Source organism: Hemitrygon akajei, chromosome 8 (assembly GCF_048418815.1).
Source record: "Hemitrygon akajei chromosome 8, sHemAka1.3, whole genome shotgun sequence".
Lineage (NCBI taxonomy): Eukaryota > Metazoa > Chordata > Chondrichthyes > Myliobatiformes > Dasyatidae > Hemitrygon > Hemitrygon akajei.
This window is the reverse complement of record NC_133131.1, coordinates 117,904,638-117,930,264: the sequence shown is the minus strand read 5'-3', so window position 1 is coordinate 117,930,264 and position 25,627 is coordinate 117,904,638. Positions and strand designations below refer to the sequence as shown.

The 25,627-nt window shown below is 43.5% G+C and overlaps 1 protein-coding gene and 1 long non-coding RNA gene across 3 annotated transcripts in view; both read left to right on the top strand.

Moving 5' to 3' along the window:
* Positions 1–26: 26 nt before the first annotated feature.
* Positions 27–8,185, top strand: LOC140732185 (uncharacterized). Its single transcript, XR_012100015.1, has 4 exons — positions 27–266; positions 5,780–5,862; positions 7,450–7,521; positions 8,089–8,185. It is a non-coding gene; the product is annotated as an uncharacterized lncRNA (long non-coding RNA).
* Positions 8,186–8,206: 21 nt separating this feature from the next.
* efhb (EF-hand domain family, member B) overlaps positions 8,207–25,627 on the top strand; it is a 93,965-nt gene continuing 76,544 nt past the window's right edge. Inside the window, exons 1-2 of one of the 2 annotated variants that reach the window (XM_073054440.1) lie at positions 24,258–24,429; positions 24,635–24,697. In XM_073054440.1, the coding sequence (XP_072910541.1) occupies positions 24,355–24,429; positions 24,635–24,697 (138 nt within the window). In that variant the 5' untranslated portion in view covers positions 24,258–24,354. Of the gene's footprint in view, positions 8,288–24,257; positions 24,430–24,634; positions 24,698–25,627 lie in introns of those variants that run through there. The other variant, XM_073054441.1, reaches the window with a different exon arrangement.

The window sequence follows — 25,627 nt, the reverse complement described above, 5'->3', positions numbered from 1 at the left end:
CGCCGCATCACCGCCTCCGCTGCGGCGTCAGCTTCCGCCCCACGGACGTCAGGCCGCGGCTGCGTAGGCTTTGGGGCTCCTGTCTGCTTTTTCTGTTGCGGGAGGGCAGAATTGCCGCGAAAACTCCGATCCTGCTCTTTAATGCCAGTTGGAAGATTATTGGTTGTTTCTTTCACCTCAGCGCACTTTGGGATTCAGAGGAATTTGTAAGCGCTCCAGCTGCGAATCAACCCTCGGCCTGACCCTGCCTAAGACTGTACACATGGGTATGGTTCAGACTCTCGATCTGATCCGTGTGCGATGCTTACAGCAGCTCTGGCTGTCTGGAGCCCCCCACCACCACCTCATTTTCCTGACAAATGACCAGACTGGATACAAGTGACTGTGTACACACACACACAAACAAAACAATGTTTCTTCAGACCACGATGCACCCACAAAACATATATGTAACACGTAAAACAATATTACCATAAATACATTAATAATACATAATTCAAAAGGCATGTAATCGGCAGCACAGATAACCAGTAAACAGCTCGCTGACCTACCGGTAGTTATGGGACCTCAGTGGTGGCAGGGTATTCTTTAGTCTCACAGCCTGGAGGAAGGAGCTGTTCCCCAGTCTGGCAGTGATAATTCTGAGGCAACTGTACCTCCTTCCAGATGACAGGGAGGTTGAAGAGATAGTGGGATGGGTGGTAGGGATACTCAACAATGCTTCAGGCCCTTTGTATACAGTGCTCCAGGTTAATGTCTCAAATGGGGGCAGGGAGGCCCTGGAGATCCTCTCAGCTATTTTTACTATCTTCTGTAAATTTTTACTGTCTGATGCCTTGCAGCTTCACACAATGATGCAACCAGAATGGTCTGACCTCCTCCTTCCTAAGACCTCTTTTGTGTTGTCCATGTTGAGACTCGTGTTGTTCTCACACTACCTGCCAAGCCCCTCAATCTTCTCTCTGTATACTGTGTTCCCGATGAGTCCAACCACTGTTGTATCTTGATGATACAATTTGAGCTGGAATCTGGCGGTGCAGGCATGAGTCAGTAGCGTGAACAGCTGTGGGCTGAGCACACAGCCCTGGGGTGGGGGGGGGGGGGGCACCAGTACTCAGTGTGATGGAGCTTCAAATGTTGTTGCTAACTTGCACTAACTGTGGATCTTTCTGTCAAGAGCTAGAATAGAGGGCTATGCGGTCGGGAAATTCTAGGCAGGTCCTGGAGTAGGTTACATGGTTGGCAGAACATTGTGGGCCGAAGGGCCTGTAATGTGCTGTAGATTTTCCATGTTCTATGCTTCTAACTCCAAGATCCAGTTAAAGAGAGGGTTTTTAAGTCCCAACAAGGACAGTTGCCTTATGTTAAACACCAAGCTGAAGCCGATGAAAAAGATAGTTTTCTTGGTGGGACAGGACGGAGTGGAGGGGTGTTGTAGTAAGTGTCTAACTTAGTAACAAATTTGGGGAGTCAGGAATTGACAATTTATTATTGCAGTGCCCCCCCCCCCCCCCACTAGCTGCAGTGCAGCTGATGATGCCACTGTGCCAGTAGAGCTTAAATCTAGTGAGAGGAAATCATTATTTACTCTCTGGGATAACATGGGTGCCGTGGAAACAATAAACAGTGGAGGTGTGCTGCAGTGCAGAGGGCCGGGTGCTCACTTCAGGTAAGTATTCGCCACTGTGTGTTTGTTTAGCGTCTGCCACTTTGAGCGCTCTGTTTAGATAAGTATTTGTAACTGAGTGTATCTCAAAAGGTTTCCTGAATACTTAGTGTCTGTATTGTCCTGTAAATAAATATTTAACTTAAGAGTAGTGGGGGGTGTTCTGTCCCCACTCACCGAACCCATAAACCTGATTTCACACAACTGGCTCTGCTGCAAGCAGGCTTTGGTGATTGACAGAAGATGGATATCTTTAGAAAGAAAAAGAAGTCAGAGAAACCCCCCCCCCCCCATGAGATGTTGCGATTTGGGGGTCTCTCCAACCCACTGGCTGACCATCAGAGAGTTCTTCGCTAAGGAACTGGTGGAGCTGGGAGGAATGTACAGGCAGAAACCAGGGGAGCCCCTCTGCCCACATGGTTACTGAGGATCTGGTACGTGGGGCTGCGGAAGTGAGATTACCTAACCGGGAGGTGGGTATGCTGGGTGGGGGCTGGCGTCCCACTTTGCGATTAACAGCATCTTGAAAGTGGCACCTGCTGCCCACGGGGGTGATGATCGCCATGGGGCAGTGTGATAGCAGCAGTTAAGGTCAGGTATCCCTCACTCTTCGAGTGGGATTTGCAGCCCCAGGAGGAGTGGAGGAAGGGAACGGAGCCTTTTGCCAGGGGGCTCTGATCACAGAGGGATCTATCACAACAGTGACAACCCACAGCAGGGTTTTATGTTAACCTCCGCCACAGTGGGGTATTTAGTTAAAACAGCAGCTCCCAGTTTAAAGGGAGTGGTGCTGTCCTTATTGACACCAGCGATAGGAGGTACAGTAGACGCCACTATCAGATTATTGAAGGGTTTAGAGTACATGGGGGGAGGTCCCTGTTGTCGGGTGCTCACTGCTCACTCTTTGCTGCACTGAGGCTGTGGCTGTGGCCTGCTCCAGCTGCTCTGGGCTCCATGACGTTTACTCTGCTGTGCACTGAGGCCGAGGCTGTGGCTGTGGCCTGCTCCAGCTGCTCTGGGCTCCATGACGTTTACTCTGCTGTGCACTGAGGCCGAGGCTGAGGCTGTGGCTGTGGCCTGCTCCAGCTGCTCTGGGCTCTATGACGTTTACTCTGCTGTGCACTGAGGCCGAGGCTGTGGCTGTGGCCTGCTCCAGCTGCTCTGGGCTCCATGACGTTTACTCTGCTGTGCACTGAGGCCGAGGCTGTGGCTGTGGCCTGCTCCGGCTGCTTAGGCTTTCGTGTCAGAGGACTCACTTTCATTCTAAATGCTATTTGCTTATTTTTATTGCACAATTTTTTTCTCTCTCTCTGCACGCTGGGTGTTTGTTGGTCTTTTTAAAAATGGGTTCATTTGGGTTTCTTTGTTTTGTGGCTGCCTGTAAGGAGGTGAATCTCAAGGTTGTATAATGTATACATACTTTGATAATATATGGACTTTGAGCTTTGAAGCTGGAGAAGCGGTCTGGGGTGTTGTTTTTGCCGTTGCTCAGAGCTGGGTTCCTGAGGGAGCAGTTGGATGGGGTTCCCACTCCCACCCTCTATGCCATGTGGAGGAGGCACTGCCAGGGGAGGAGTGACAAGGAGGCCTTTAAAGGAGAAGGGTCATTCTCCAAGCCTTCATAGAATAGTACAGCACATAAAAAGGCCCTTCAGCCCACAATGTTGTGCTGACCCTCAAACCCTGCCTCACATATAACCTCCCACCTTAAATTCCTCCATATACCTGTCTAGTAGTCTCTTAAACTTCACTAGTGTGTCTGCCTCCACCACTGACTCAGGCAGTGCATTCCACGCACCAACCACTCTCTGAGTGAAAAACCTTCCTCTAATATCCCCCTTGAACTTCCCTCCCCTTAAAGCCATGTCCTCTTGTACTGAGCAGTGGTGCCCTGGGGAAGAGGCACTGGCTGTCCACTCTGTCTTTTCCTCTTAATATCTTGTACACCTCTATCATGTCTCCTCTCATCCTCCTTCTCTCCAAAGAGTAAAGCCCTAGCTCTCTTAATCTCTGATCATAATCCATACTCTCTAAACCAGGCAGCATCCTGGTAAATCTCCTCTGTACCCTTTCCAATGCTTCCACATCCTTCCTATAGTTAGGCGACCAGAACTGGACACAGTACTCCAAGTGTGGCCTAACTGGAGTTTTACAGAGCTGCATCATTACATCGCGTCTCTTAAACTCTATCCCTCGACTTATGAAAGCTAACACCCCATAAGCTTTCTTAACTACCCTATCTACCTGGGAGGCAACTTTCAGGGATCCGTGGCCATGTACCCCCAGATCCCTCTGCTCCTCCACACTACCAAGTATTCTGCCATTTACTTTGTACTCTGCTTTGGAGTTTGTCCTTCCAACGTGTACCACCTCACACTTCTCCGGGTTGAACTCCATCTGCCACTGCTCAGCCCACTTCTGCATCCTATCAATGTCTCTCTGCAATCTTTGACAATCCTCTACACTATCTACAACACCACCAATCTTTGTGTCGTCTGCAAACTTGCCAACCCACCCTTCTACCCCCACATCCAGGTTGTTAATAAAAATCACGAAAAGTAGAGGTCCCAGAACAGATCCTTGTGGGACACCACTAGTCACAACCCTCCAATCTGAATGTACTCCTTCCACCACGACCCTCGGCTTTCTGCAGGCAAGCCAAATCTGAATCCACCTGGCCAAACTTCCTGGGAGGGGAGGTAGTGATGACGTTTCGGGCCAAAACCCTTCATCAGGAGTGAAGTGGGTGGAGGGATAAAGTAGAGCTCGAAGTGATAGGCTTGCAGGGAAATGGGCTAGGGGGAAGGTGGAGAATTATGGGAAATAAAAGAGAAAGAAAGGTAGGGCTGGGGGAGATTATAGTGAGGGGGGAGAAAAGAGAGAGAAAGAGAACCATACTAAAATAATAGACAGGGATGGGGGTAGGCAGGGGTATCAATGGAGGTCTGTGAGTTGAATGTTCATGCCGGCAGGCAGGAGGCTACCTAGGCGGGAGATAAGGTATTGCTCCATCGACCTGCGTGTGGCCTCATCTTGATGGTAGAGGAGGCCATGGACAGACATGTCAGAGTGGGAGTGGTCTGTGTAATTGAAGTGTGTGGCCACAGCAAGATCCCGCTACTGCTGGAGGACCGAGCACCGGTGTTCGGCGAAACGGTCTCCCAGTCTGCGGCGGGTCTCCCCAGTGTATAAGTGGCCACATCAGGAGCCATTATTATTCAGGGGAATGGCTACAGGGATGCTCTGCACTACCTGTCTACTCTCCTTCGCTTTCCCCCCTCGGACTGTCACCCAATGGCCTGCTTCCTGTAGCCTAGATGTGATTACCTCCCTGTAGCTCTCATCTATGACCGCCTCATTCTCCCTTATGAGTCAAAGGTCATCTAGTTGCTGCTCTAGATTCCTCACACGGTCTTCCAGATCGCCCAGCCGCAAGCACTTCTGGCAGATGGGAGTTCCCCCAAGACTGCCACATCTCACAGGAGAGGCACATTACCATCTCAGGAGGCATTGTAAAGACTAACTGGGAACAAGCTCGTCCTCCGCCCCTTTTCATCGAAACCTCTCGAGTCAAAGCCTCAAATCTCCACTCCTTCACTAGCCCACTCACTCACTGGCCGCTTTCCAATGAGGGCTTCTCCTGTCCTCTGCAGGATTCCTCGCATTCCGCCCAGAGTTCCTTATGTCCCTTGCCGGAGGCTATACAAAAGAGACTCCAGCGGCAGCAGGTGTTGGGCAATGGACCACCCACAGAAGGCAGGGCTGATTGAACGCATGAATGCACTGTTGAAACCGCAGATCAAGTTATTGACCCCCACCCACACCTTTCAGGGGTGGCTGAATATCTTAGAGCACTTGAACTCCTGGCCGGCAGGCACTGGGGGGTGGGGGTGGACTGCTGATGTCGCAGCACTTAGCAGTGTCGGATCCTCTCAAGGTGGAAGAGATGGAGCTGGAAGAGGAATTGGGGAAGGTTTGAGCCACTAGAGCAGGAAAGGTTTGGCACAAGGACCAGGGAATACGTGATGGGTGGTGCTACGGGGTGAACAAGGGATAGTCTGTCTAAATACTCAGTGACTACCCAGAATGAGTTTGTATCTCCCTTCTGTACAGAAAGGCAAAGTGGTGAATTCTGCCAGCAGTGTTGATGATGGCGATCAGTATGAAATCCTACAGCACGTTGTTATGGATGAAGTGTAAGTATGGAAACCATGCCAACACTTAAGACTTTTGGATCTGCATACAGGCGCCAACCCGTGCTGCAGAAGGGATGCCGCTGATACTGATCCCTTTAATGAAGAAGGACAGGACTGTTGGAGGGAATTGTCCAGCTTCTCAGTTCTGGGTATTCTGTTTTGGGGGAAGCTGGGAGGGAGTAGAACAGAGATGAGAAGAAACTTCTTTAGCCAGAGTGTGGTGAATCTGTGGAATTCATTGCCACAGGTGGCTGTGGCTGCCAAATCATTGGGTATATTTAAGGTAGAGGTTGATAGATTCTTGATTAGTCAGGCATGAAGGGATATGGGGCAGGAGATTGGGGCTGACAGAGAAATGGGGCAGCCATGATGAAATGACAGAGTTGATTTGATGGGTCAAATGGCCTAATTCTGCTCCTATCTTCTTATGATCTTATTCCAGCCAACCTGGCCCATTGTATGTGAATGGCCTTAAAAAAACTCGAGTCTCAGTAACTCCCGATGGAGTAGGTAATTTAAAGGCTGATACTTCCCTACTTGTCTAAGATTTGTCTAATCTCAAGGTCCCGACTCAGAGAGTAATCCCTCTGCCAACAGGGAAGAGGATGGAGTGTTGGTGCAGGCAGTACAATGAGTACAGGTCCAGTCAGTCAGTGGGTACAGTGAGTGTGAGCAGGAGCAGTATCCTGGGATGATTGTGCCAACACTGAATTGTGCTGTAAAGGTGGGCACTCCCTGGATGCCAAATGGTATATTGTATATGCAGTCCCCCAGCCTACTCGTGTCTTCCTGCAGGATGGAACAGCTGTTGCTATCTGAGGGGCAAAGTATCAAACACACACCGCCTTAATGGCCTGGATGAGCACCCTTCCCATGTGGGTCAGTGCAGTAAGAGATGTAACACAAGGGCAGAACAGTTCTGGATGATAGACTTTCCCCTGTATGGTGCAGTCAGACTTTCCCAGGAACTGATATGCATGGCCTTTGTGATGGCAATGCTGGCAAACAAGACTGCCACAGCACTCAAGCATACAGAGGTGCTAGAAAATCAGCTGAGATGATGGCTATTTGCACGGCGACCTTGGACTACCTGCTTACGGAGAAAGGTGGCACCTGAGCTGTGATTGGTCATGAGTGCTGTGCCTGCAACCCCAATGAATCTGAGAACATTACTCACCTGAATGATCATGCCCCGCAGTCAGTACATAAGATCAGGATCGTAGGGGGCCAGTTCCGCAGGGAAGTTGCTGGTCTTTTAGGACATTGGGAAGCTGGTGCACTGTTGTAGTACACTGAATAGTAACTGTTGGGCTGATGATTCTGGGTATAATAGTGTTATGTTTTGTGTGTAGTACAGTGGGGTGTCCGTGTGGGTTATACTAGCCTGTGAGCTAAGTGTCATGCTGTTGTGTCTTTCAAGGGGTGGAATGTTGCAATAAGTGTCTAACTTACCCACTCATCAAATGACTCTCCCCATGTAAGGGGCATTGTGGCTATTCTTAATAGCTGTCATGTACTGATGATGTCATGGCACCAGTAGAATTTAAATTTAGCTCGTGGTAACCACTCACTCTTTTTGTTCTCCAGGTCACCATGGGTCGATTGGCGGTGCCATTAGAAACAGTAAACAATGGAAGTGGGCTCCAGTGCGTACTTTAGGTAAGTATTTATAACTATATAATGTTTTGTCCTGCTACTTCAGGTGCTTAGTTTAGATAAGCATTTGTGACTGAGTGTAACGCAAAAGGGTTTACAGTACTAAACGTTTAGTGTCTGTTTTGTACTGTAAATAATTATTTAATTTACAGGTAGTGAGTGTCTTCTGTCCCCACTCACCAAACCCACAAAACTGATCTCACAAATTAGTTTTAACAAATTGGGATTTTTTTTTAATGTAACAGATGGTTGGCATCTAGAGTGCACTGTCTCAGTTTATAGTGGAGACAGATATGGTTATAGCACTTAAAAGTAAGTTGCATGAATATCTGAAAGGGAAATGTTTGTGGGGCTTTTGGGCAAGTGTGAGGTAAAGGGACGAGCAGGACTGCTTTTGCATAGTCACAGAGTGGCTTCAACAAGCTGTTTTCTATGCTATAAGATTTCAAACATTGATCAATACTATTGTGGCTAATTTATTTCTCGATCATAAAACTGTTTTCTGGTCTGGTCTCTGCAACTGTTGATTCCAAGATGTCACCTAACAAAGTCTTGAATTTACATTCACAGCTGTTTTATGTAGAGAATTTCAAAGATTCACAGAGGAAAGAAGGCCTCCTAACTCCTGTCACTGAGTTCTAAGCACCTTATTAGAGAAAATAACCTCATAGGCTTCTGGCTTGTCTCTCAGAATCTTATATAACAATGAGATCAGCTCTCATTTTTCAAAACTTCAGAAAGTACAGATCCATTCTGCTCTACCTTTCTGGTAAGAACATTCCAGAACTTTCTATTCCTTCCTATTTTCAGCCTAGTAAACCCTGATACTCTGTCTCTGTCATAAATGTATTGTTCCTTAAATAAGATCAAAACTGCATGCAGTACGCTTGTGGTAGCCTCAGCAAAGCTCTGAAAATCGATAGTAAGACTTCCTTATTTTTGGGCTCCACCCTTCTTGCAACTAAGCAACATTGTATTTGCTGGTTTAATTACTTTGTGAATCTGTATGTGTTTCTTGAAATATGTATTCACAAATCCCAATAGTCCCACTGCATTTAAGCTTAATTCTACTTTATTTTTCTTTCTACCAAGTGGATACCCTTACATTTCTCACCATTATACTCCACCTGCCATCTTGTTGTCCATTCAATTAACTATTTATATTACTTTTCAGAAACTTCATCTTTTATAAGTATGGTAGATTCCTGCTAAATAGGACACATCAGACCAGTGTATTTTGGCCCAATAAAGTGGCTGCTCCTATTAATATGGAAACAGTTAAAAAGGTATAAAAAAGACAAACTACCATTTGACTGAGTTAGAAATTATTTGTTTAAATGAAATACAGAAAAAAATTAGAACACTATCAATGATCTTGCAGTACTTTCTGTAGTTATTGAGAGAGGAATTCATGCAGTGTACACAATGAACAAAATCAGATTAGGCACCTGGTATGACTGCCTTCATACTACACCACTCACCCTTGCCTACTCCAAATCTTAAATTTTATTGTAACATTTCAAGATATTTGTCGATACCTTCAAATTCTTTGTAGTTCTTATCTTGTTGAAGTCATGAAATCATTTCATTTTCACTTCCAGCTGTTTTTGGCATCTCCCAAGCCTGAATGCTTGAAACTGTAGCGAGCAAAACTGTTCTGAATTGTCTTACAGCTTATTTCTCATCAACTATTAGTGACAAAATCACTGCTTTTTGAACACAAGCACATACAACTAGTGCTATTTTGCTCTTAGCACAGTGTAGTATCAAATGTCACACAAGTGCGAGTATCTAATGTTAGTTAGAACCCGCTTGGCAACGGTCTCCTGCCCCAATTAAGCAGCATAGTGTCCCTACTAAACAAAAGGAATCCCAGCAATATTCACAATTAGATTTTGTACTTTAAGAGCTGACACAAATGGCTGCCCCAATTTACTGATGACCTAATTAACTGGAATCCACTGTATTACTTTCCCACATTTCTTTAGATCAGAGGAAGCTTGAATACATTATTTTGCATTTCATTTAAGTTATTGAAATAGATTGTAAATAATTGAGGTTCCAGCAGTCATCTCTGTGGCCCTTCACAATTTACAGTTAGGCAACTAAAATCTACCTGCTTAATCAAACATATAATATCCATTGACAGCTTATTTCAATCTTACATGTTGGGTACATCCTTTAAAAACCCAAGTAAAATTGTTGAATACGATTCCTACTTCTTACAATTAACAGTTTTACACAGCTTGTCTTTTTGTGACTCCAGACCTATAATAATGTGTTGGTTTTACTTTGTCATTGAAATGATTTACACAAGCTTGGGCCACTATGACAAAAATACTGAGAAACACATTAAGGACAAGTCATATGTTTGGATAGAACAAGGGACACTGAGTAAAATCCTTTGACAAAGACTTGGAAATATGCCAAGCCTTGTCTTGCGCCTAATGGCTGTCCTTCAAATTGGTCAGGCAAGAGCCTGATACACACATATAGAATCATGTTTCATTCAGCATCCTAGAATTGTCCATTGCAATCTTTCTGTATATTTTGTCTGATTCAGGGATGGAATGCCCTTTGGACACTGGAATATTGGAAAAATGTGAACATGGGGAAGAGAACCACTTACTGATTAGCACCTATCACCTTCCTTGGCTGTCAGTCAATATCACATCATTTGGAAGAACCAGTGATGATAGCAGGGTAGAGAATGATAGGCTTTGTTGTCTATTACCAAAGACAGCTTTGTAGTATCACCGCTACATCTTGAATGAAATGTACCAGAATTAATCTCCAGAAAATGGTGGGACAACTAAAATGCAGATAAAACATACCTGAAAACAACCTCACCAAGTATGTCTACTCTATATGTTTGTTCTCCCACCAATCTACTTGCCGTAAATGCATCTGTCTATTGCAATACTGGCAAAAATGACCACCACACAGTCCTCTTAGTGATGAACTTTCATTATTGCACATTGTTTTGTGTGTCTCTGGCACCATGTGAAATGAAACAGACTCAACTGAAGTGAATGGAACTAAATACTCTGTTAAGTAGTACATCTACGTACTTCCCTCTCTATCATTAACACTGAAACAAAAGAGTTGCAGATAACTGGAGACAAAGGTACATATGATGACTTCATAGAAATGGTTAAATCACAATAAAGTTGAATACGATGTTATGGAGGCCAGACAATGCATGCCTTTGTCTTCCAGTGCCTTCACACATACATTGTAAGACATGAAGCAGAATTCTTCTCGCAGATTATAGACAGTTCTCTGGAATTCTCTATCCTGCAGGGTGTAGAGGTTAGGTCGCTGGGAATATTTAAAGTGGAAGTAGATAATGGTTGAAAGATGGTGGTTTTGGAGGTTTTAGTTCAGAAGAGAAGTTCAGGCTTGAAGCAGGTCTTTAGAGATCAGAAGGCCTACTCTTGCTACTGTTTTATTGTGTTCTTGGCTATCTTGATGGCAGGTGCGTTAGTTGTAATTCTTAAGTTTTGGAGAATCAGGCAATGATCAAGAAACTGTCAATATGACACATCTATACACAAAGGCTAAGAAATGGATAACAATAGCCTAATTGGCCTATTAATATATTAAAATCAAATATTATAATCTCAGATATGGAACAGGAACAGGCCCTTTGGCCTGCAATATTGTGCTGAACTAATTAAACTGGTAATTAAATATCCAGCTAAACTATTACCCTCTGCCTACCCTATACCCATTTGCCTCCATTCTCAGCACATTTATGTAGGTATCTAAGAATGTTTTAAATACTTCTAGGGGTGCCTGGCATTGCATTTCCTGTATAAAAACATAGGCTGAGCATCACCTTTAAACTTGCCCTCCCTCCCCCCATTTTAAATGCATGCCTTCTTGTATTAGACTTTAAAACTCCTCAGAAAAGCATACTGTACCAGCTGTCTACTCCATCAATGTCTCTCATAATCATATAAATTTCTATTAAGGAAATTATATCTATACATTTGGAAAATCATAAAGTGATTAACTAGACTGGCTTCATGAAGGGGAAATTATGTCTGACAAATTTGAGTTCTCTGAGGAAGTATCTATCCTGCAGAGTGATAAAGGTTAGGTCACTGGAAATATTTAAAGTGGAAGTAGATAATAGTTGAAAGATGGTGGTTTGGAGGTTTTAGGACAGAACAGAATTTGAGGTTTGAAGCAGGTCTTCAGGGATCAGAAGGCCTACTCTTACTACTATTTTTTCTTGTGCTCTTGGCTATCTAGACGGCAGGTATTTAGACTTCCTGCAGGCTTTGAACAAGATGCTTCTCAAGGTTAGAGCCCATAATGATGGAAATAAAATAATACCATGGACAGAAGATTAGCTTCCATGCAGGAAGCAGAGAGTAGGAAAAAGGTGGTTATTTTTAGTTTGGCTACCTGTAGCCAGTGGGATACCACAGGGGTCAGTACTGGGACATAACTACCGTAGATTCCGGACTACAGAGCGCACCTGATTAAAAGCCGCTGGCTCTAATTTTAGAAATAAAATCAATTTTTTAATTGTAAAGGCCGCATCGGATTTTAGGCCGCACCGGATTTTAGGCCGCACCGGATTTTCGGCCGCAGGTGTCCCACGTTGTAATATGAGATATTTACACAGAAAGATATTACATGTGAGGATTTTTTAAACTTTTAATTAAATCCATATGGTAACAAAAACAAATACATATTGCAAATGCTTTTTTTCGAACCGTGCCCGTACGCGGCTACTTTTAAATATACGTTGCGTATACTTCTTTACTGAACAACATTCCAATATCTCCTAACGACTGGTAAAAAATATATATATTGCAGCCTACCAGGAAAAGTTATTGATCACCTTTAACTTAAAAGCTGCGTTCGCTCAGATCCAAAGCCGCTCGCGTAATGCGCTCCCTCCCTCCGTCCCGTTTCATCGCAAACCGGCATTTAAAAGCAGCGTTCGCTCAGATCCAAAGCCGCTCGCGTAATGCGCTCCCTCCCTCCGTCCCGTTTCATCGCAAACCGGCATTTTCCCACAAGACACCGCAAAACCGGGTGTGACGTCATAGCATCCCGCGATGTAGTACAGAAAACAAATATAGTTAAAACTCTTCTAACTTTAACTAGAAAATGAATTACTAAGCGAAAATATTATAAACTAAGTAACTGCCATAAGGCAGCACAATGCTTCGAGTGTTTTCCATGTTGATGAGGGTGAGTACAAATGACTGATTTACAATAATTTAATTGTGAAAGTGCGCTTGATTTATCGTACAATTTCATTGGACCTCTGTGAACTACTCATCAATTTTATTGGTCTACTGTTACGAGGCAAAATGTTTACGAGGCGGCATGAAACAAAACCATGCATTAGCCGCTCCGGATTATAGGCCGCAAAGTTCAAAGCTGTTCAAAATGTGGGAAAAAAGTAGCGGCTTAAAATCCGGAATCTACGGTATTTACAATACTGTATATATTGTTGACTTACGGCAGGAAACAAATGCGAGCAAGGCGAGTTGTTAGGAGGATAGAAATAGTTTATGGAGAGATATTGATAGGTTAAATAACTGAGAAAGTTGACAAATGAAATATAATGCAGGAAGATGTGAAGTTATTCATTTTGGAAAGAAAATAATAAAGTGCTACTTAAATGGAGGCAAACTACAGAAATGGATGCAAAGCACAGAAAGCTGCACACTGTGAAACTACTAATGGAGTCTTATGCAATGTTGGTACTTATTTCATGTGGTTTTGAGCATATAAATAGATAAGACTGATTGCAACTGTATAAGCTACTGGTAAGACAAGAGCACTACTAACATTTTTGATCCTCTTATTTAATATAGTATTTCACTGAAAGTGTTCAGAGAAGATTCATTGGGATAATCTCAGGAGTTGCCCTGTTTAAAATGATTAAGCAGGATGGATCTCTGCTCATTGGCATTGGGGGAAACGAGGGGTGATCTAATTGAAACATGTATTCAGTGGCCATTTTCTAGGTACACTTGAGCACCTGCTCATTAATGCAAATATCTAATAAACCAATTATCTGACAGCAACTCAATGTATAAGAGCATGCAAACATGGTCAAGAAGTTCACTTGTTCAGAACAAACATTAAAATGGGGAAGAAATGTGATCTTTGATCATGGAATGATTGTTGGTGCCAGACAGGGTAGTTTGAGTATTGCAGAATCTTCTGATCTCCTAGAATTTTCAAGTACAATAAGGGAGTACACATTTAAAGCTCAGACAAATAAGGTTTTCTTCTCTATGTGTGTTCTGAGTCTTTGGAACTCCTTGACAATCAAGACAATGGGTGGAGAAGGGGCAGAATTCTTACATATATTTAAGAATGGAATAGCTACAGCAAATTTCTGAATCAGGAGTCAAGAGATGGGAAAGAGTAAGAAAGTGAACTTGAGAAATGTTAGATCATCCATGATTTATTGAATGGCAGAGCAGGCTTAAGGACAAAGTATCCTTCCTACTCCCATTCTTGCTCATTTAACAGGATGTAGTTTACTCTCTGCTATCATTTTCATGCTCTGTCCAGTTGCATACTAATGCTGAACCTGGTCTTTTACTAAACCTGCATACTAAAACTGCATACTAAACCTGGTCTTTTATTGAAGAATAGAATACTAGTGCTGTATGGATAATTTAGATAGATATTAATTAATATAGCATGCACACTCTTCACAATAACAAGTGGCATCCACCATTGGTGGTATAGAAAATTGTTTTTTTGTCATGTGGGCATCAGTGGCCAATCATACACCAATTACATTACTGTGTGTTTGGGAGTTATAGATAAGCCATATTTCCTTTTCTGAGTTGCATTAATGAACCAGGTGAGATCTATTGGAAAAACATTCTGGTAGTTTCATGATTGTCTTAATCAACATTAGTTTTTTAAAAAATTAACATTTGTAGAGGGCTGACGTCCATGGCAACCATGATGAGATTTGAACTCAGTCCCTGGATTGTTAGCACAGGCTTCTATCTGTGTTACTAGTTAATTCATTTCATTATTGCACAATCACCACAGCCATTGTAACAATGGCTTCCATGAGGAGTGTGACTTATTCCTTGGAATTGTAAGCAAAGTTCTCAATGTGTCCATATAGATCATTAGCATAAACTTCCAGACACTGACTGACAATTTGCCTGCTGTTTAAACAGGATAACCATTAATTTCTTTGTAGCATTAAACTGTGTCACCTATCTCCACCACAATGGTCTGCTGCTGACTGATAAGAGTGTTATGGCACTGGCCCAGGAGAGGGATGACAGTGAAAGAGTATGTGGACATGGAAGTACCACTCAATTATTCTCACTTCTTTCAGGCTATCTCTCTGAAGCCAGTTACTCACACGCCTCATCTCCAATGACTTGTTATTGCAGAGGTGCAGGAAGAGAAGTCTTTGACAAGGCCTGTTAAGGTTCTGATTGTGTTTAGGTTCCTCTATATTTCTGTCTAGTGAGACAAGTAACACAGAGAAAGCTGAACATCTTTTGTCAATGGTGTACTGTAATACATTGTGATCACACAAGTTGAGTGTGATGTTCTCCTTAGGGATTGTCTATTGGTGGCTCATCAGATGGCTGTAGAGGCTGATCTGCCGCAGTGTGAGTGAGAGTAAATGGTGACTGTGGTAGTTGTTGGGTTCTTTTGGTTTTACAGTCTCTCATTTAGCAGCTGCTGTTTGTTTTCTGTGGCACAGTGGAAGTCATGTAGCACAGCTCCCTTTTGAACAAATTTTCAGTGCAATGTCATCCCAGTTTTTAGATATAATGTTGGATTTCTTCAGGCTGATTTCGATGTTGTCTTTGAAACATTTTCTTTGCTCAGCAGGGGCTTGCTGACTTTCCTTCAACTGGGAGTAAAGGATTTGTTTTGGGAGATGTGATTTACAGGAACTATCCATCAGAACTGGTTCATGCTGAAGATGATGCTCATGCTGGCCTCCTGCATATGCTGGTATTAGTGCATCTGTCCTTCCAGCTGATCCTCAAAATCTTTCATAAGGACTTTTGGTGATATTTTTCCACGGCTTTCAGGTGCCTACTGTAGTTGGTCCAAATGGTAATGTAGGAAGGATGACTTTTCTATAGGTGTACAATACTCAACTAACAGCAGTACTAATCAGTAATGTACCTAGAGTTTATCATATGGTACATTAAGTTCTTAAAAATATGCATCCTATATACTACAGGCTTTATCTCCCAAACAACATAGTCAAAGGTACCTTAGCAAACAGGAAAAGGTCTGAGTAACCTCCATCTACCTCTTCTGAAGCCACAACAGGATGAAGAAGAAAGTGACATATAGCTTACAAAAACTAATTCAATATGGCTATTTGATGAACGTTACTGTAACTTTCCATTGATTACAATGCTCCAAAAATCAATTGATGTGGCCCATGAGCATTTCTTAGTCAGATATGCTTTGGACAGGCCACAGTAGCTGAACAACTTATTATAAAGGGAAGTAGAGGAAAACCAAGCAATCATTGTCCATTCCTAAACACAAAGTATACTGCAGATGCTGTGGTCAAATCAACATGTACAAACAAACTGGATGAACTCAGCAGGTCAGGCAGTTGGTTCTGTGCCCGGCATGACGCTAAACTCTTCTTCCGTTGCCTACGTCTCCGAGTATACTACTTTAACAAAGATTCCCCTCCCCCTATTGATGACCCCTTCTCCCATCTTCAACCCTCTTCCTCCTCCTGGACACCTCCACCGGGCCTTCTACCTGCACTCGATCTTTTCATCTCCACCTGTCACCAAGACATCAACCGTCTCAACTTCACCACTCCTTTCTCCTGTTCCAACCTCACTCCCTCTGAACGCACTGCTCTCCACTCTTTCCACACTAATCCTAACCTCACCATCAAACCCGCAGACAAAGGTGGTGCCATAGTGGTCTGGCGGATGGACCTCTATCTCACTGAGGCCAAATGGCAGCTCTTTGACACCTCCTCTTACTTACCCCTGGAACATGACCCCACCAAAAAACATCAAACTATTGTCTCCCGTATCATCGCTGCCCTTATCAATTCCGGAGATCTTCCGTCCTCAGCCAAATAACTCATAATTCCCACACCCCGCACTGCTCGGTTTTACTTCCTCCCCAAGACTCATAAGCCTGACTGTCCAGGTAGGCCCATAGTTTTGGCCTGCTCCTGCCCCACTGAACTTGTATCTGCCTACCTGGACTCCATTTTGTCACCGATAGTTCAGTTGCTCCCTACTTACATCCGGGATACATCCCATGCCTTCCACCTCTTCAATAACTTCCAATTCCCTGGTCCCGACCACTTCATTTTCACCATGGATGTCCAATCCTTATACACTTCAATTCCCCATCAAGAAGGCCTCAAAGCCCTCTACTACTTTCTTGACTATAGACCTCACCAGTTCCTCAACACCACCACACTCCTCCGGTTGGCAGAACTGGTACTCACACTTAATAACTTCTCTTTTGGCTCTTCCCACTTTCTTCAGACCAAGGGTGTAGCTATGGGCACTCGCATGGGGCCCAGCTATGTCTGCCTCTTCGTGGGTTATATGGAACAATCTATGCTCCAAATATATACTGGTAATGCTCCCCAACTTTTCCTTCGCTACATTGATGACTACATTGGTGCTGCTTCCTGCACCCATGCTGAGCTCGTCAATTTCATCGACTTTGCCTCTAACTTTCACCCAGCCCTCAAATTCACTTGGTCCATCTCGGACACTTCTCTCCCCTTTCTTGATCTCTCGGTCTCCATCTCTGGAGATAGACAGTCCACTGACATCTTCTAAAAACCCACTGACTCATCTGCTGTGTCTGTTCCCAGGATGAGGCTTTCCATTCCAGGACTTCCCAAATGTCTTCTTTCTTTAAGAATCGTGGTTTCCCTTCTGCTGTCATCAACGATACCCTTACCCGCATCTCCTCCATTTCCCGCACTTCGGCCCTCCCCCATCCTCCCATCACCACAACAGGGACCGTGTTCCCCTTGTCCTCACCTACCACCCCACCAGCCTCCGGATCCAGCATATTATCCTCCGCAACTTCCGCCACCTTCAACAAGACCCCACCACTAAGGACATCTTTCCTTCTCTACCCCTCTCTGCTTTTCGCAGGGATCGTTCCCTCCACGACTGCCTGGTCCACATGTCCCTCCCCACTGATCTCCCACCTGGTACATATCCCTGCAAACACAAGTGCTACACCTGTCCCTACACCTCCTCTCTTACCACCATTCAGGGCCCCAAACAGTCCTTCCAGGTGAGGCAACACTTCACTTGTGAGTCTTTTGGGGTAATCTATTGCATCCGGTGCTACCAGTGTGGCCTCCTCTACATCGGCGAGACCCGACGCAGATTGGGGGACCGCTTTGTCGAGCACCTTCTGCCACAACAGACAAGATCTCCCGGTTGCCACCCACTTCTTCTCTGCTTCACATTCCCATTCAGATGTGTCCATACATGGCCTCCTCTACTGCCATGATGAGGCCAAACTCAGGTTGGAAGAGCAACACTTATGTACCGTCTGGGTAGTCTCCAGCCCCTTGGCATGAACATTGAATTCTCCAACTTCCGGTAATACCCTCTCTCTCCCTTCCCCCATCCCACTTTCACTCTGTCTCCTTTTCTAGCTGCCTATCACCTCTCTCATGATTCTACCTTCTTCTACTACCCATAGTGCTTTCCTCTTACATTTCTTCTTCACCTCTCCCGCCTATCCCCTCCCTGCTTCCCCTCCTCCACCCCCGATCTTTCCTCTGATTGGTTTTCCACCCTCCCCCCACCTTCTTTATGGGGCCCCTGCCCCCTCCTTCTTCAGTCCTGACGAAGGTTCTCGGCCCGAAACATTGACTGCTCATTTCAACGGATGCTGCCTGACCTGCTGAGTTCCTCCAGCTTGTTTGTACGTGTTGAATTGTCCATTCCTCATTGCTCTGAACTGAGGAGATATTTAGAGTTGACTGCACAGGTGGATCTGATGTCACACTTTAGGCAGATCAGATAAGGAAGGTAGTTAAGAGGGTTTTTATTGCAACCTGTTTACAGTCAGTAAAAACTTTTAAGAATATCAGTTTCTGCTTACTTTATTCAATTTCCTTCTCTTAAATTTGCTCACGCATCACAGTGGGATTCTAACTCAAGCAATGTTTTAGATGCTGGTCGTGCAACTTTCCAATACACAAGAGTATCCATTGAGTGAGTGACATGTGAATAAACGAATGGTGCATAAACCCTGCCTCAATAACCATGAACTGGGTAGAAACGTACTGGCAGATTGTCAGGTGCGCACCTTTCTCTTCTTCCACTATGTTCACATACCTAAATATGGATGATGAACCCTTTCATTCTCCTCCAACTGCAATCCAATCCATTAGAATGCTGAATCTTTTTGATATTCTAATGACTTGCTCTGAATCACACCTTTTGATTATCTGCCTCATCATGGCAAAGCTTGAAGGCATTGTGCTCTACCTCTTAAGAGAGAAAGCCTTTAAATGTACCTTCTCAAAGCAAGGTGGATTTTTGTCTAGATGTGCCTTAATTCATTTTGCTGAGTCATGGGGTGAGAAGCATTGTCAGTTTTTATTAGTGTTCAACAAAATTGTGTATTTTTGTTTCTTAGAAAATACTAAGTAACTATTATTATATATTACATTTAAAATAGTTCAAACAACTAGACATTCAAAGTGATACAAACTTTACCATCATCAGATTACAGGACTGATTGATTGTCCACGTGAACACTTTGAAAGCCGAGCAACACACACAAAATGCTGGAGGAATTCAGCAGGTCAGGCAGCATCTATAGGAAAAAAAGTACAGTCAATGTTTTGGGCTGAAACCCTTCAGCAGGACTGGAGAAAAATAGCTGAGGAGTAGATTTAAAAGGTAGTGGGGGGGGAGGGGAGTAATGCCAGGTGATAGGTGAAACTTGGAGGCATGAAGCAAAGAGCTAGGAAGTTGATGGGTGAAAGAGACAGAAAATCATGGAAGAAAGAAAAAAAGGGTGGAGGAGCACCAGAGGGAAGTGATGGGCAAGTGAGGAGATAACATGAGAGAGGGACAAAGGGATGGGAAATGGTGAAGGGAGGGAGGCATTACTGGAAGTTTGAGAAATCGATGTTCATGCCATCAGGTTGGAGGCTACCCAAACAGAATATAACAGTGGAGAAGGCCATCCATATCCGTTCTGATATGGATGGACATATCAGAACGGAAATAGGAAGTGGAATTAAAATGGGTGGCCACTGGGAGATAATGCTTGTTCTGGCGGACGGAATGTAGATGCTCGGTAAAGCAGTCTCTCTATCTATGTCAGGTCTCATCAATATAGAGGAGGCCACACCGTGAGCACCAAACACAGCACATGACCCCAACAGACTCACCGGTGAAGTGTTGCCTCACGTGGAAGGACTGTTTGAGGCCCTGAATGGTATTGAGGGAGTAGATATTGGGGCAGGTGTAGCACTTGTTCTGCTTGCAAGGATAAGTGCCAGGGGGGAGATCAATGGGGAGGGACGAATGGACAAGGGAGGCACGTAGGAAGCGATCACTGCGGAAAATAGAAAGTGGGGGGGAGGGAAAGATGGGTTTGGTGGTGGGATCTAGTTGGAGGTGGTGAAAGTTTTGGAAAATTATATGCTAGACGTGGAGGCTGGTGGGGTGGTAAGTGAGGACAAGAGGAACCCTATCCCTGGTAGTGTTGCAATGAGCGACTGAAGCTAACCCAAGTGCAGGACACAGGCATGGAGATTGAGTTTGGATGTTTTATACGGGCGTAAACGCCGAACAGCAAGCAGGAGGGATCTTGACACGGAGCCTTGACTCACAGAAATGGAGTCTCATAGGTAACCCTTGAAACCGGAGCTAAACTTGGAACAAACGGTTCTAAGCAGTCGGGAAACGTAGTTTACTCACAGGAAAAAAGATCCACGAACTGGCGACTAGTGTTTGTGACGTAGGGGTTCTTATACTGAGGCTACATCCACACTAGACCGGATAATTTTGAAAACGCCGGTTTCGCGCAAAAACGATAGGCATCCACACTATGCATTTTAAAAAATATCTCTGTCCACATTGGAATGGATATTTGGGTGTATCTCCTCCTACTGTGCATGTGCAGGATACATCTACTGAAAACAAGCGACATGTTTGATGTTGAATCTCACTGTGAAACTTGGATGTGCGTTTGTTCAGTTACAGACTAGGAAAACTTCAACAACGGACAGCTGTTGGCTCTCGCGCAGGAAGATTTAAAACAAAAAAAAACAAATACTGAAGCATATGGAAGCAACTGACAGGGAGTTCACGGACAGTATGACCCGGCTGACGACGAACATTGAAAAACTGACTAACTCTGTTGCATTAATAAAGCACCTTGTTAAATGTGTGAAACATGTTTGCATCAGTATTATCTTGTATTTCCATACAATGTTACATTAGGCTGTTACACATCTATTGTCAGAGAAGTACTTGCATTGATAGGTAAACCACCTTCTTACAAGCAAGGACAGAAATCAGAGCAAAGCGAGCATACTTATTTATTCAGTAAGTTATGGGTCAAAGTATTTGGTGAGTACATTTCTAACTCTTCTGGATTCAGTCTCGTTGCCGTCTGTTCTGAAATTGTTAGGTTGCGTTCAAGAAAACAATGAAATAGCGGGCTGCCGTCTGATAGCGTTTTCAGATTTCTCCGGTCACCCCGTCCACACTGATCTGCCCAAGTGGCATTTTCAAAAATACACACCCTGGAAAGCATTTCTGAAAAACTCCGGTTTTGGGGACGAAAACGCCATTTTAGTGTGGACGGAGAGTAAAAATGAAGAGAAAAAGCTTTGGTTACGGATTTATCTGGTGTAGTGTGGACGTAGCCTGAGTCTTTGATGGAAACCAGGTGTGCCATCATTAAAGAGAATTGGAAGCAATTAGGGAAATTAACGATAGGGACAATATCATAATCAAAGAAAATTAGGAGCAAGATAGGGAATTAATGATTGGGACCATGACAGGTAGCACGGGAGGATGGGGTAAGAGCAGATGTGCATGAAGTGGAAGAGATGCTGTTGACAGCAGTGTTGAAAGCCATTGCATTTATTCATAAGGCAAAATGAATGAAACTAATTTTTGCATAGTTGACATTTATTGACAGCATGGTTTTTTAATCTGTTAAAAAATTGAAGTAGGTCATCTGGGGCATTTCCCCCATTTTTCAGATAATGCAGAAGAATTCAAATCCCACCAATGATGAATACATACATTATCTTACATTATATACTTTAACAGTCAGCTACATGGATAGGAAAGTTTTAGAGGGATATGGGCCAAACAAAGGTGAGTAAAATGAGCTGAAGTAGGCAAATAGATTGGTAATTTGGGATGAAGTGACTGTTTCCATGCTATGTAACACTTGTGTTGCCTCATTAAAGACTGTATTATAAATATTGGGTTTAATCTCAGAGAACAGAGATAGTCTTATTCGATAGTATATTAGTCTACTATGATAAAAGACACAGTACAAACATTGAATAAGCTAAAATTCAAAAATATTTATAGTGTAATCAGATGAGAATGGGTACAAAATAATAACATCGTATAGAAATGGTGATCAATCTGCATGGCCTTCTGCTAAGCTTTTTAAATTCTGCTTCAAGAACATTCTAACGTCTATGTTCCATGTCCAGGCTTACTTATAGGTCAAAACACTCTTATTTCAATTATTCTGTTTCCTTGTCCCTCAGCAATAATATTCTTACATGACAGATATATGCTCTTTTCTTAGATAACATGGTATTTCATTTCTTCAAAGTTCCTCCCCAAACCATGTTTGGCACATCGGGCGGCAACCTTGCCATTTCTTTAGCGTTTTACTGTTTTACCAGGCCAAGTTGCTAGCCCAACAGTCAACCCTGCATGGATGCAAGGAGCCAGACAGATTCGAACCTGGGACCACCCTATAAAATGGGATATGGTGGATCTATCACTAAGGCCCCCATCACTCAGGATGTACTCTCTGCTGATTACTACCATCAGAGACAAAGTAGCTTGAAGACACACACACAATATTTTAGGAACAGCCTCTTCATCCCCACCATCAGATTTCTGAACAGACGAAGAACCAACTTATGAACACTACCTCACCATTTTGCTCTCTTTTTGCACAACTTATTTAATGTAAAAGTTTTTAATATATTTCTTATTGTAATTGATAGTATCTATGTGTAGCATTGTACTTCTGCCACAAAACAATGAATTTCATGATATGTCAGTGATAATAAACCCGATTCTAATTCTGGATAGGTGAGCACTTCTTTACTTGAAACGCTCAAAGGACAAGACTTGTTTCTCTGTTTATGCTCTCAGTCTAACTTATCGATTAGAAAGCTTGATTTATAATTTATCTCTATGGTTATTGGTATCAGAGGTCAGTTATCCCAGCCCCAGGATATCTCTGCAGGGGCTCATCAGACAGTGTCTTACATCCAGTGGTATTTGGCTGCTTCATCAATATCCTTCCTTCTACTTTCCATTTTGTAACTCCTCAGCAGGTAAGTCTTGGATAACAGTCAGGCAAAGGCTGACGTGGCAATCTTTCACCAGAGGGCAGAGTCCTCCAAATAGTTATCTCTCTCTATCAGTATAACTAAACCAGGTTATCTGGTACTTAACTGACTGCTTGTGACAGCCTGAGGTCAGCAAATTGGCTGCTAGGTTTTCCACATAATGCAAGCGAGATTAGATTAAAATACATTTTCATTGATTTGGTTTATCCTAAGATCACAAAAGGCTTTATAAAAATCCATACTTTGTCCATTTTCTCTCTCCTGATCCATTTGTTTCCTCCTATGCTCACCCAGCCACACCAACCTGTTTCATTTCCCCCTTTTCCCCTCCCTATCTGTACCCAGCTCCCTCATTTGTTTCCATCCTCCACCTTCCTCTCTTATCAGGTTCAGATAGCCCTTTCTTGCCTTCGCCTATTATCTCCCATTATCTCCATTTCCCCTCCTCCATCTGCCAATCATCCATTCACCTCTCCCTTGCCAGCTCTTGCTCCACCTCTTCCCTTCTGCTCTTCATACCTGTGTATCTACCCTTCGCTGCTCCCTCTAAACTGCGCTCGCGCACACAGCCTTTGTTGCAGCACCGCTGGAATTTTCTTTTGTATAAATGTTTTATTAAGGTACCGCGTGTTTTCCGACTGTGGAGAAATTTCCTGCTCAGAGCGATAGTTGGTCCGCGCAGCTGTAAACAAAAGACCTTACTACCCTCCCCAGTCTTTCAGTCTTGATATGAAACATCAACTGCCCAGTTCCCTCCACAGATGTAGCCGAACCCACCGAGTTCCTCCAACATTTTGTCTATCACTCCACATTCCAACATCTGCAGTCTATTTGAGCCTGCTCTCTGAGATTACCAATTCTCGCTGTTGATTATATACATCCTTAATAAAAACAGATTGTATTCATTTACCACCTTCACAGAGTAATTAAGGCCGTGCGATAAATATGGTCACGCCAGCAGCAATAAATGGGATAATTTATGATACTTTACAGTTTCCGAATATTGTAAAAAGGGCAAGATTGCCTAAAGACCCCCAGTAATCTGTGCCACTGCCATGGGTTTGAGCTGTTTCCGCCTGCTGCCCCCTGGGTTCTTGGTGCCAGTTGCCCAGTGCTCACGTGCAGCTGGTTGCCGGGTGACAGTGAAGATCAACATTCCACAGGAGTAGAGCCAAATCCCGCAGCGGGCCGCGGGGCCGACGCCTGCTATCGGAATCTCCAAAGAGTCACCGTAATTGTAAAATAAGCTCGTCATGCCGGCAATCCTCCAACCTTTAAAACCTGTATACAAGGGGAAGTTCTACGATACCGATCCCGCGTTATATACAGTATGTAGATATTTTCCCTTTTCAATATTTTGCTCCCAGTCGTTTCCATGCCACTTGTCAAGTACAACTTAAATGTACTTGCTATCTTAAATTGCTTGCTATCTTTTTTCTCTTGAGATGACATAAATGAACAGTAATTCTTTGAACTGAAAGGTGTAATACAATAATGGTCGCAGGCTGGCTGTAATTAATGTTTGTTTTGCAGGCGGGGAAATTAGTGCCTATTACTGGAAGCGCTTTGGAATGTCTGACAGAAATTCAGCCCAGGGTACGTAAATGCAACATCAGTCATAGAAGTATAGGTAATCCTGATGCCTAGCCTTTACACAACGGGAATGCATTCATCTGACGCGGTTAAAACGCAGAAAGATGTAGTTTTTGAAAAGGGAGTTTATCAGAAAAGAGATTGATCAAAAGATAATCACATGAAATGAACAAGCCTAGATAGATTGGATATGAGGAAATAAATAATGGTATGCGTGATGGAACAATGTGCAAGATTGAAGGGCGGTGTTTTACATACAATGCGTACCATCTTTAGTATATTAAGTGGTAAGAAAAATTATTAACTCAATGAACCCGAAAGGTAACACAAAAATCTTTTTTGAGGTAGAATATTGATGGTTTTCTTGGAAATGTATTTTTTTAACGTGGTATATGCTTTAAGGATTTTTTTTACCTCTCGGTCAAGATTTTTTTAAACTGAACAAGCAACATTTATATTTTCAGGAATCCAAAAGAGCACGTAGTAATTCTCCCTTCCCCCATGGTTCTCATAGCAAGTTCCTTCAGAGTAAATTCACAGGCACTCCCAGTTCACACTTCTTCTCTTTCATTATCTAAACTCGAAACTGAATTCATCAACTTTAGTTAACTTGATTTCTGCCTGTATTAGTCAACCATCTGAGATATTTGTTCAGCTTGCTTGCTTTGTTTTCCTTTTTCCCCTCTCCTGATCTGCTGGCCATGTCTTTTAATTTGCATTTCACAGCCCACATTTTCTTTGTGTTTTTTTGCCTAGGTTATGTGTCTTACGCCTATGTTCACATTCTCTAACTCCTCCCATTCACTCATTGACCAAATAACTTTGTCACAGCCTATTCTCATAGGCGTCCTATTTTAATCCTGTCAGAGACCTCCCTCTCCCCCACCCTTTCCCTCTTCTTTCTCATTCCTATTTCTGATTACGGTAAATGTC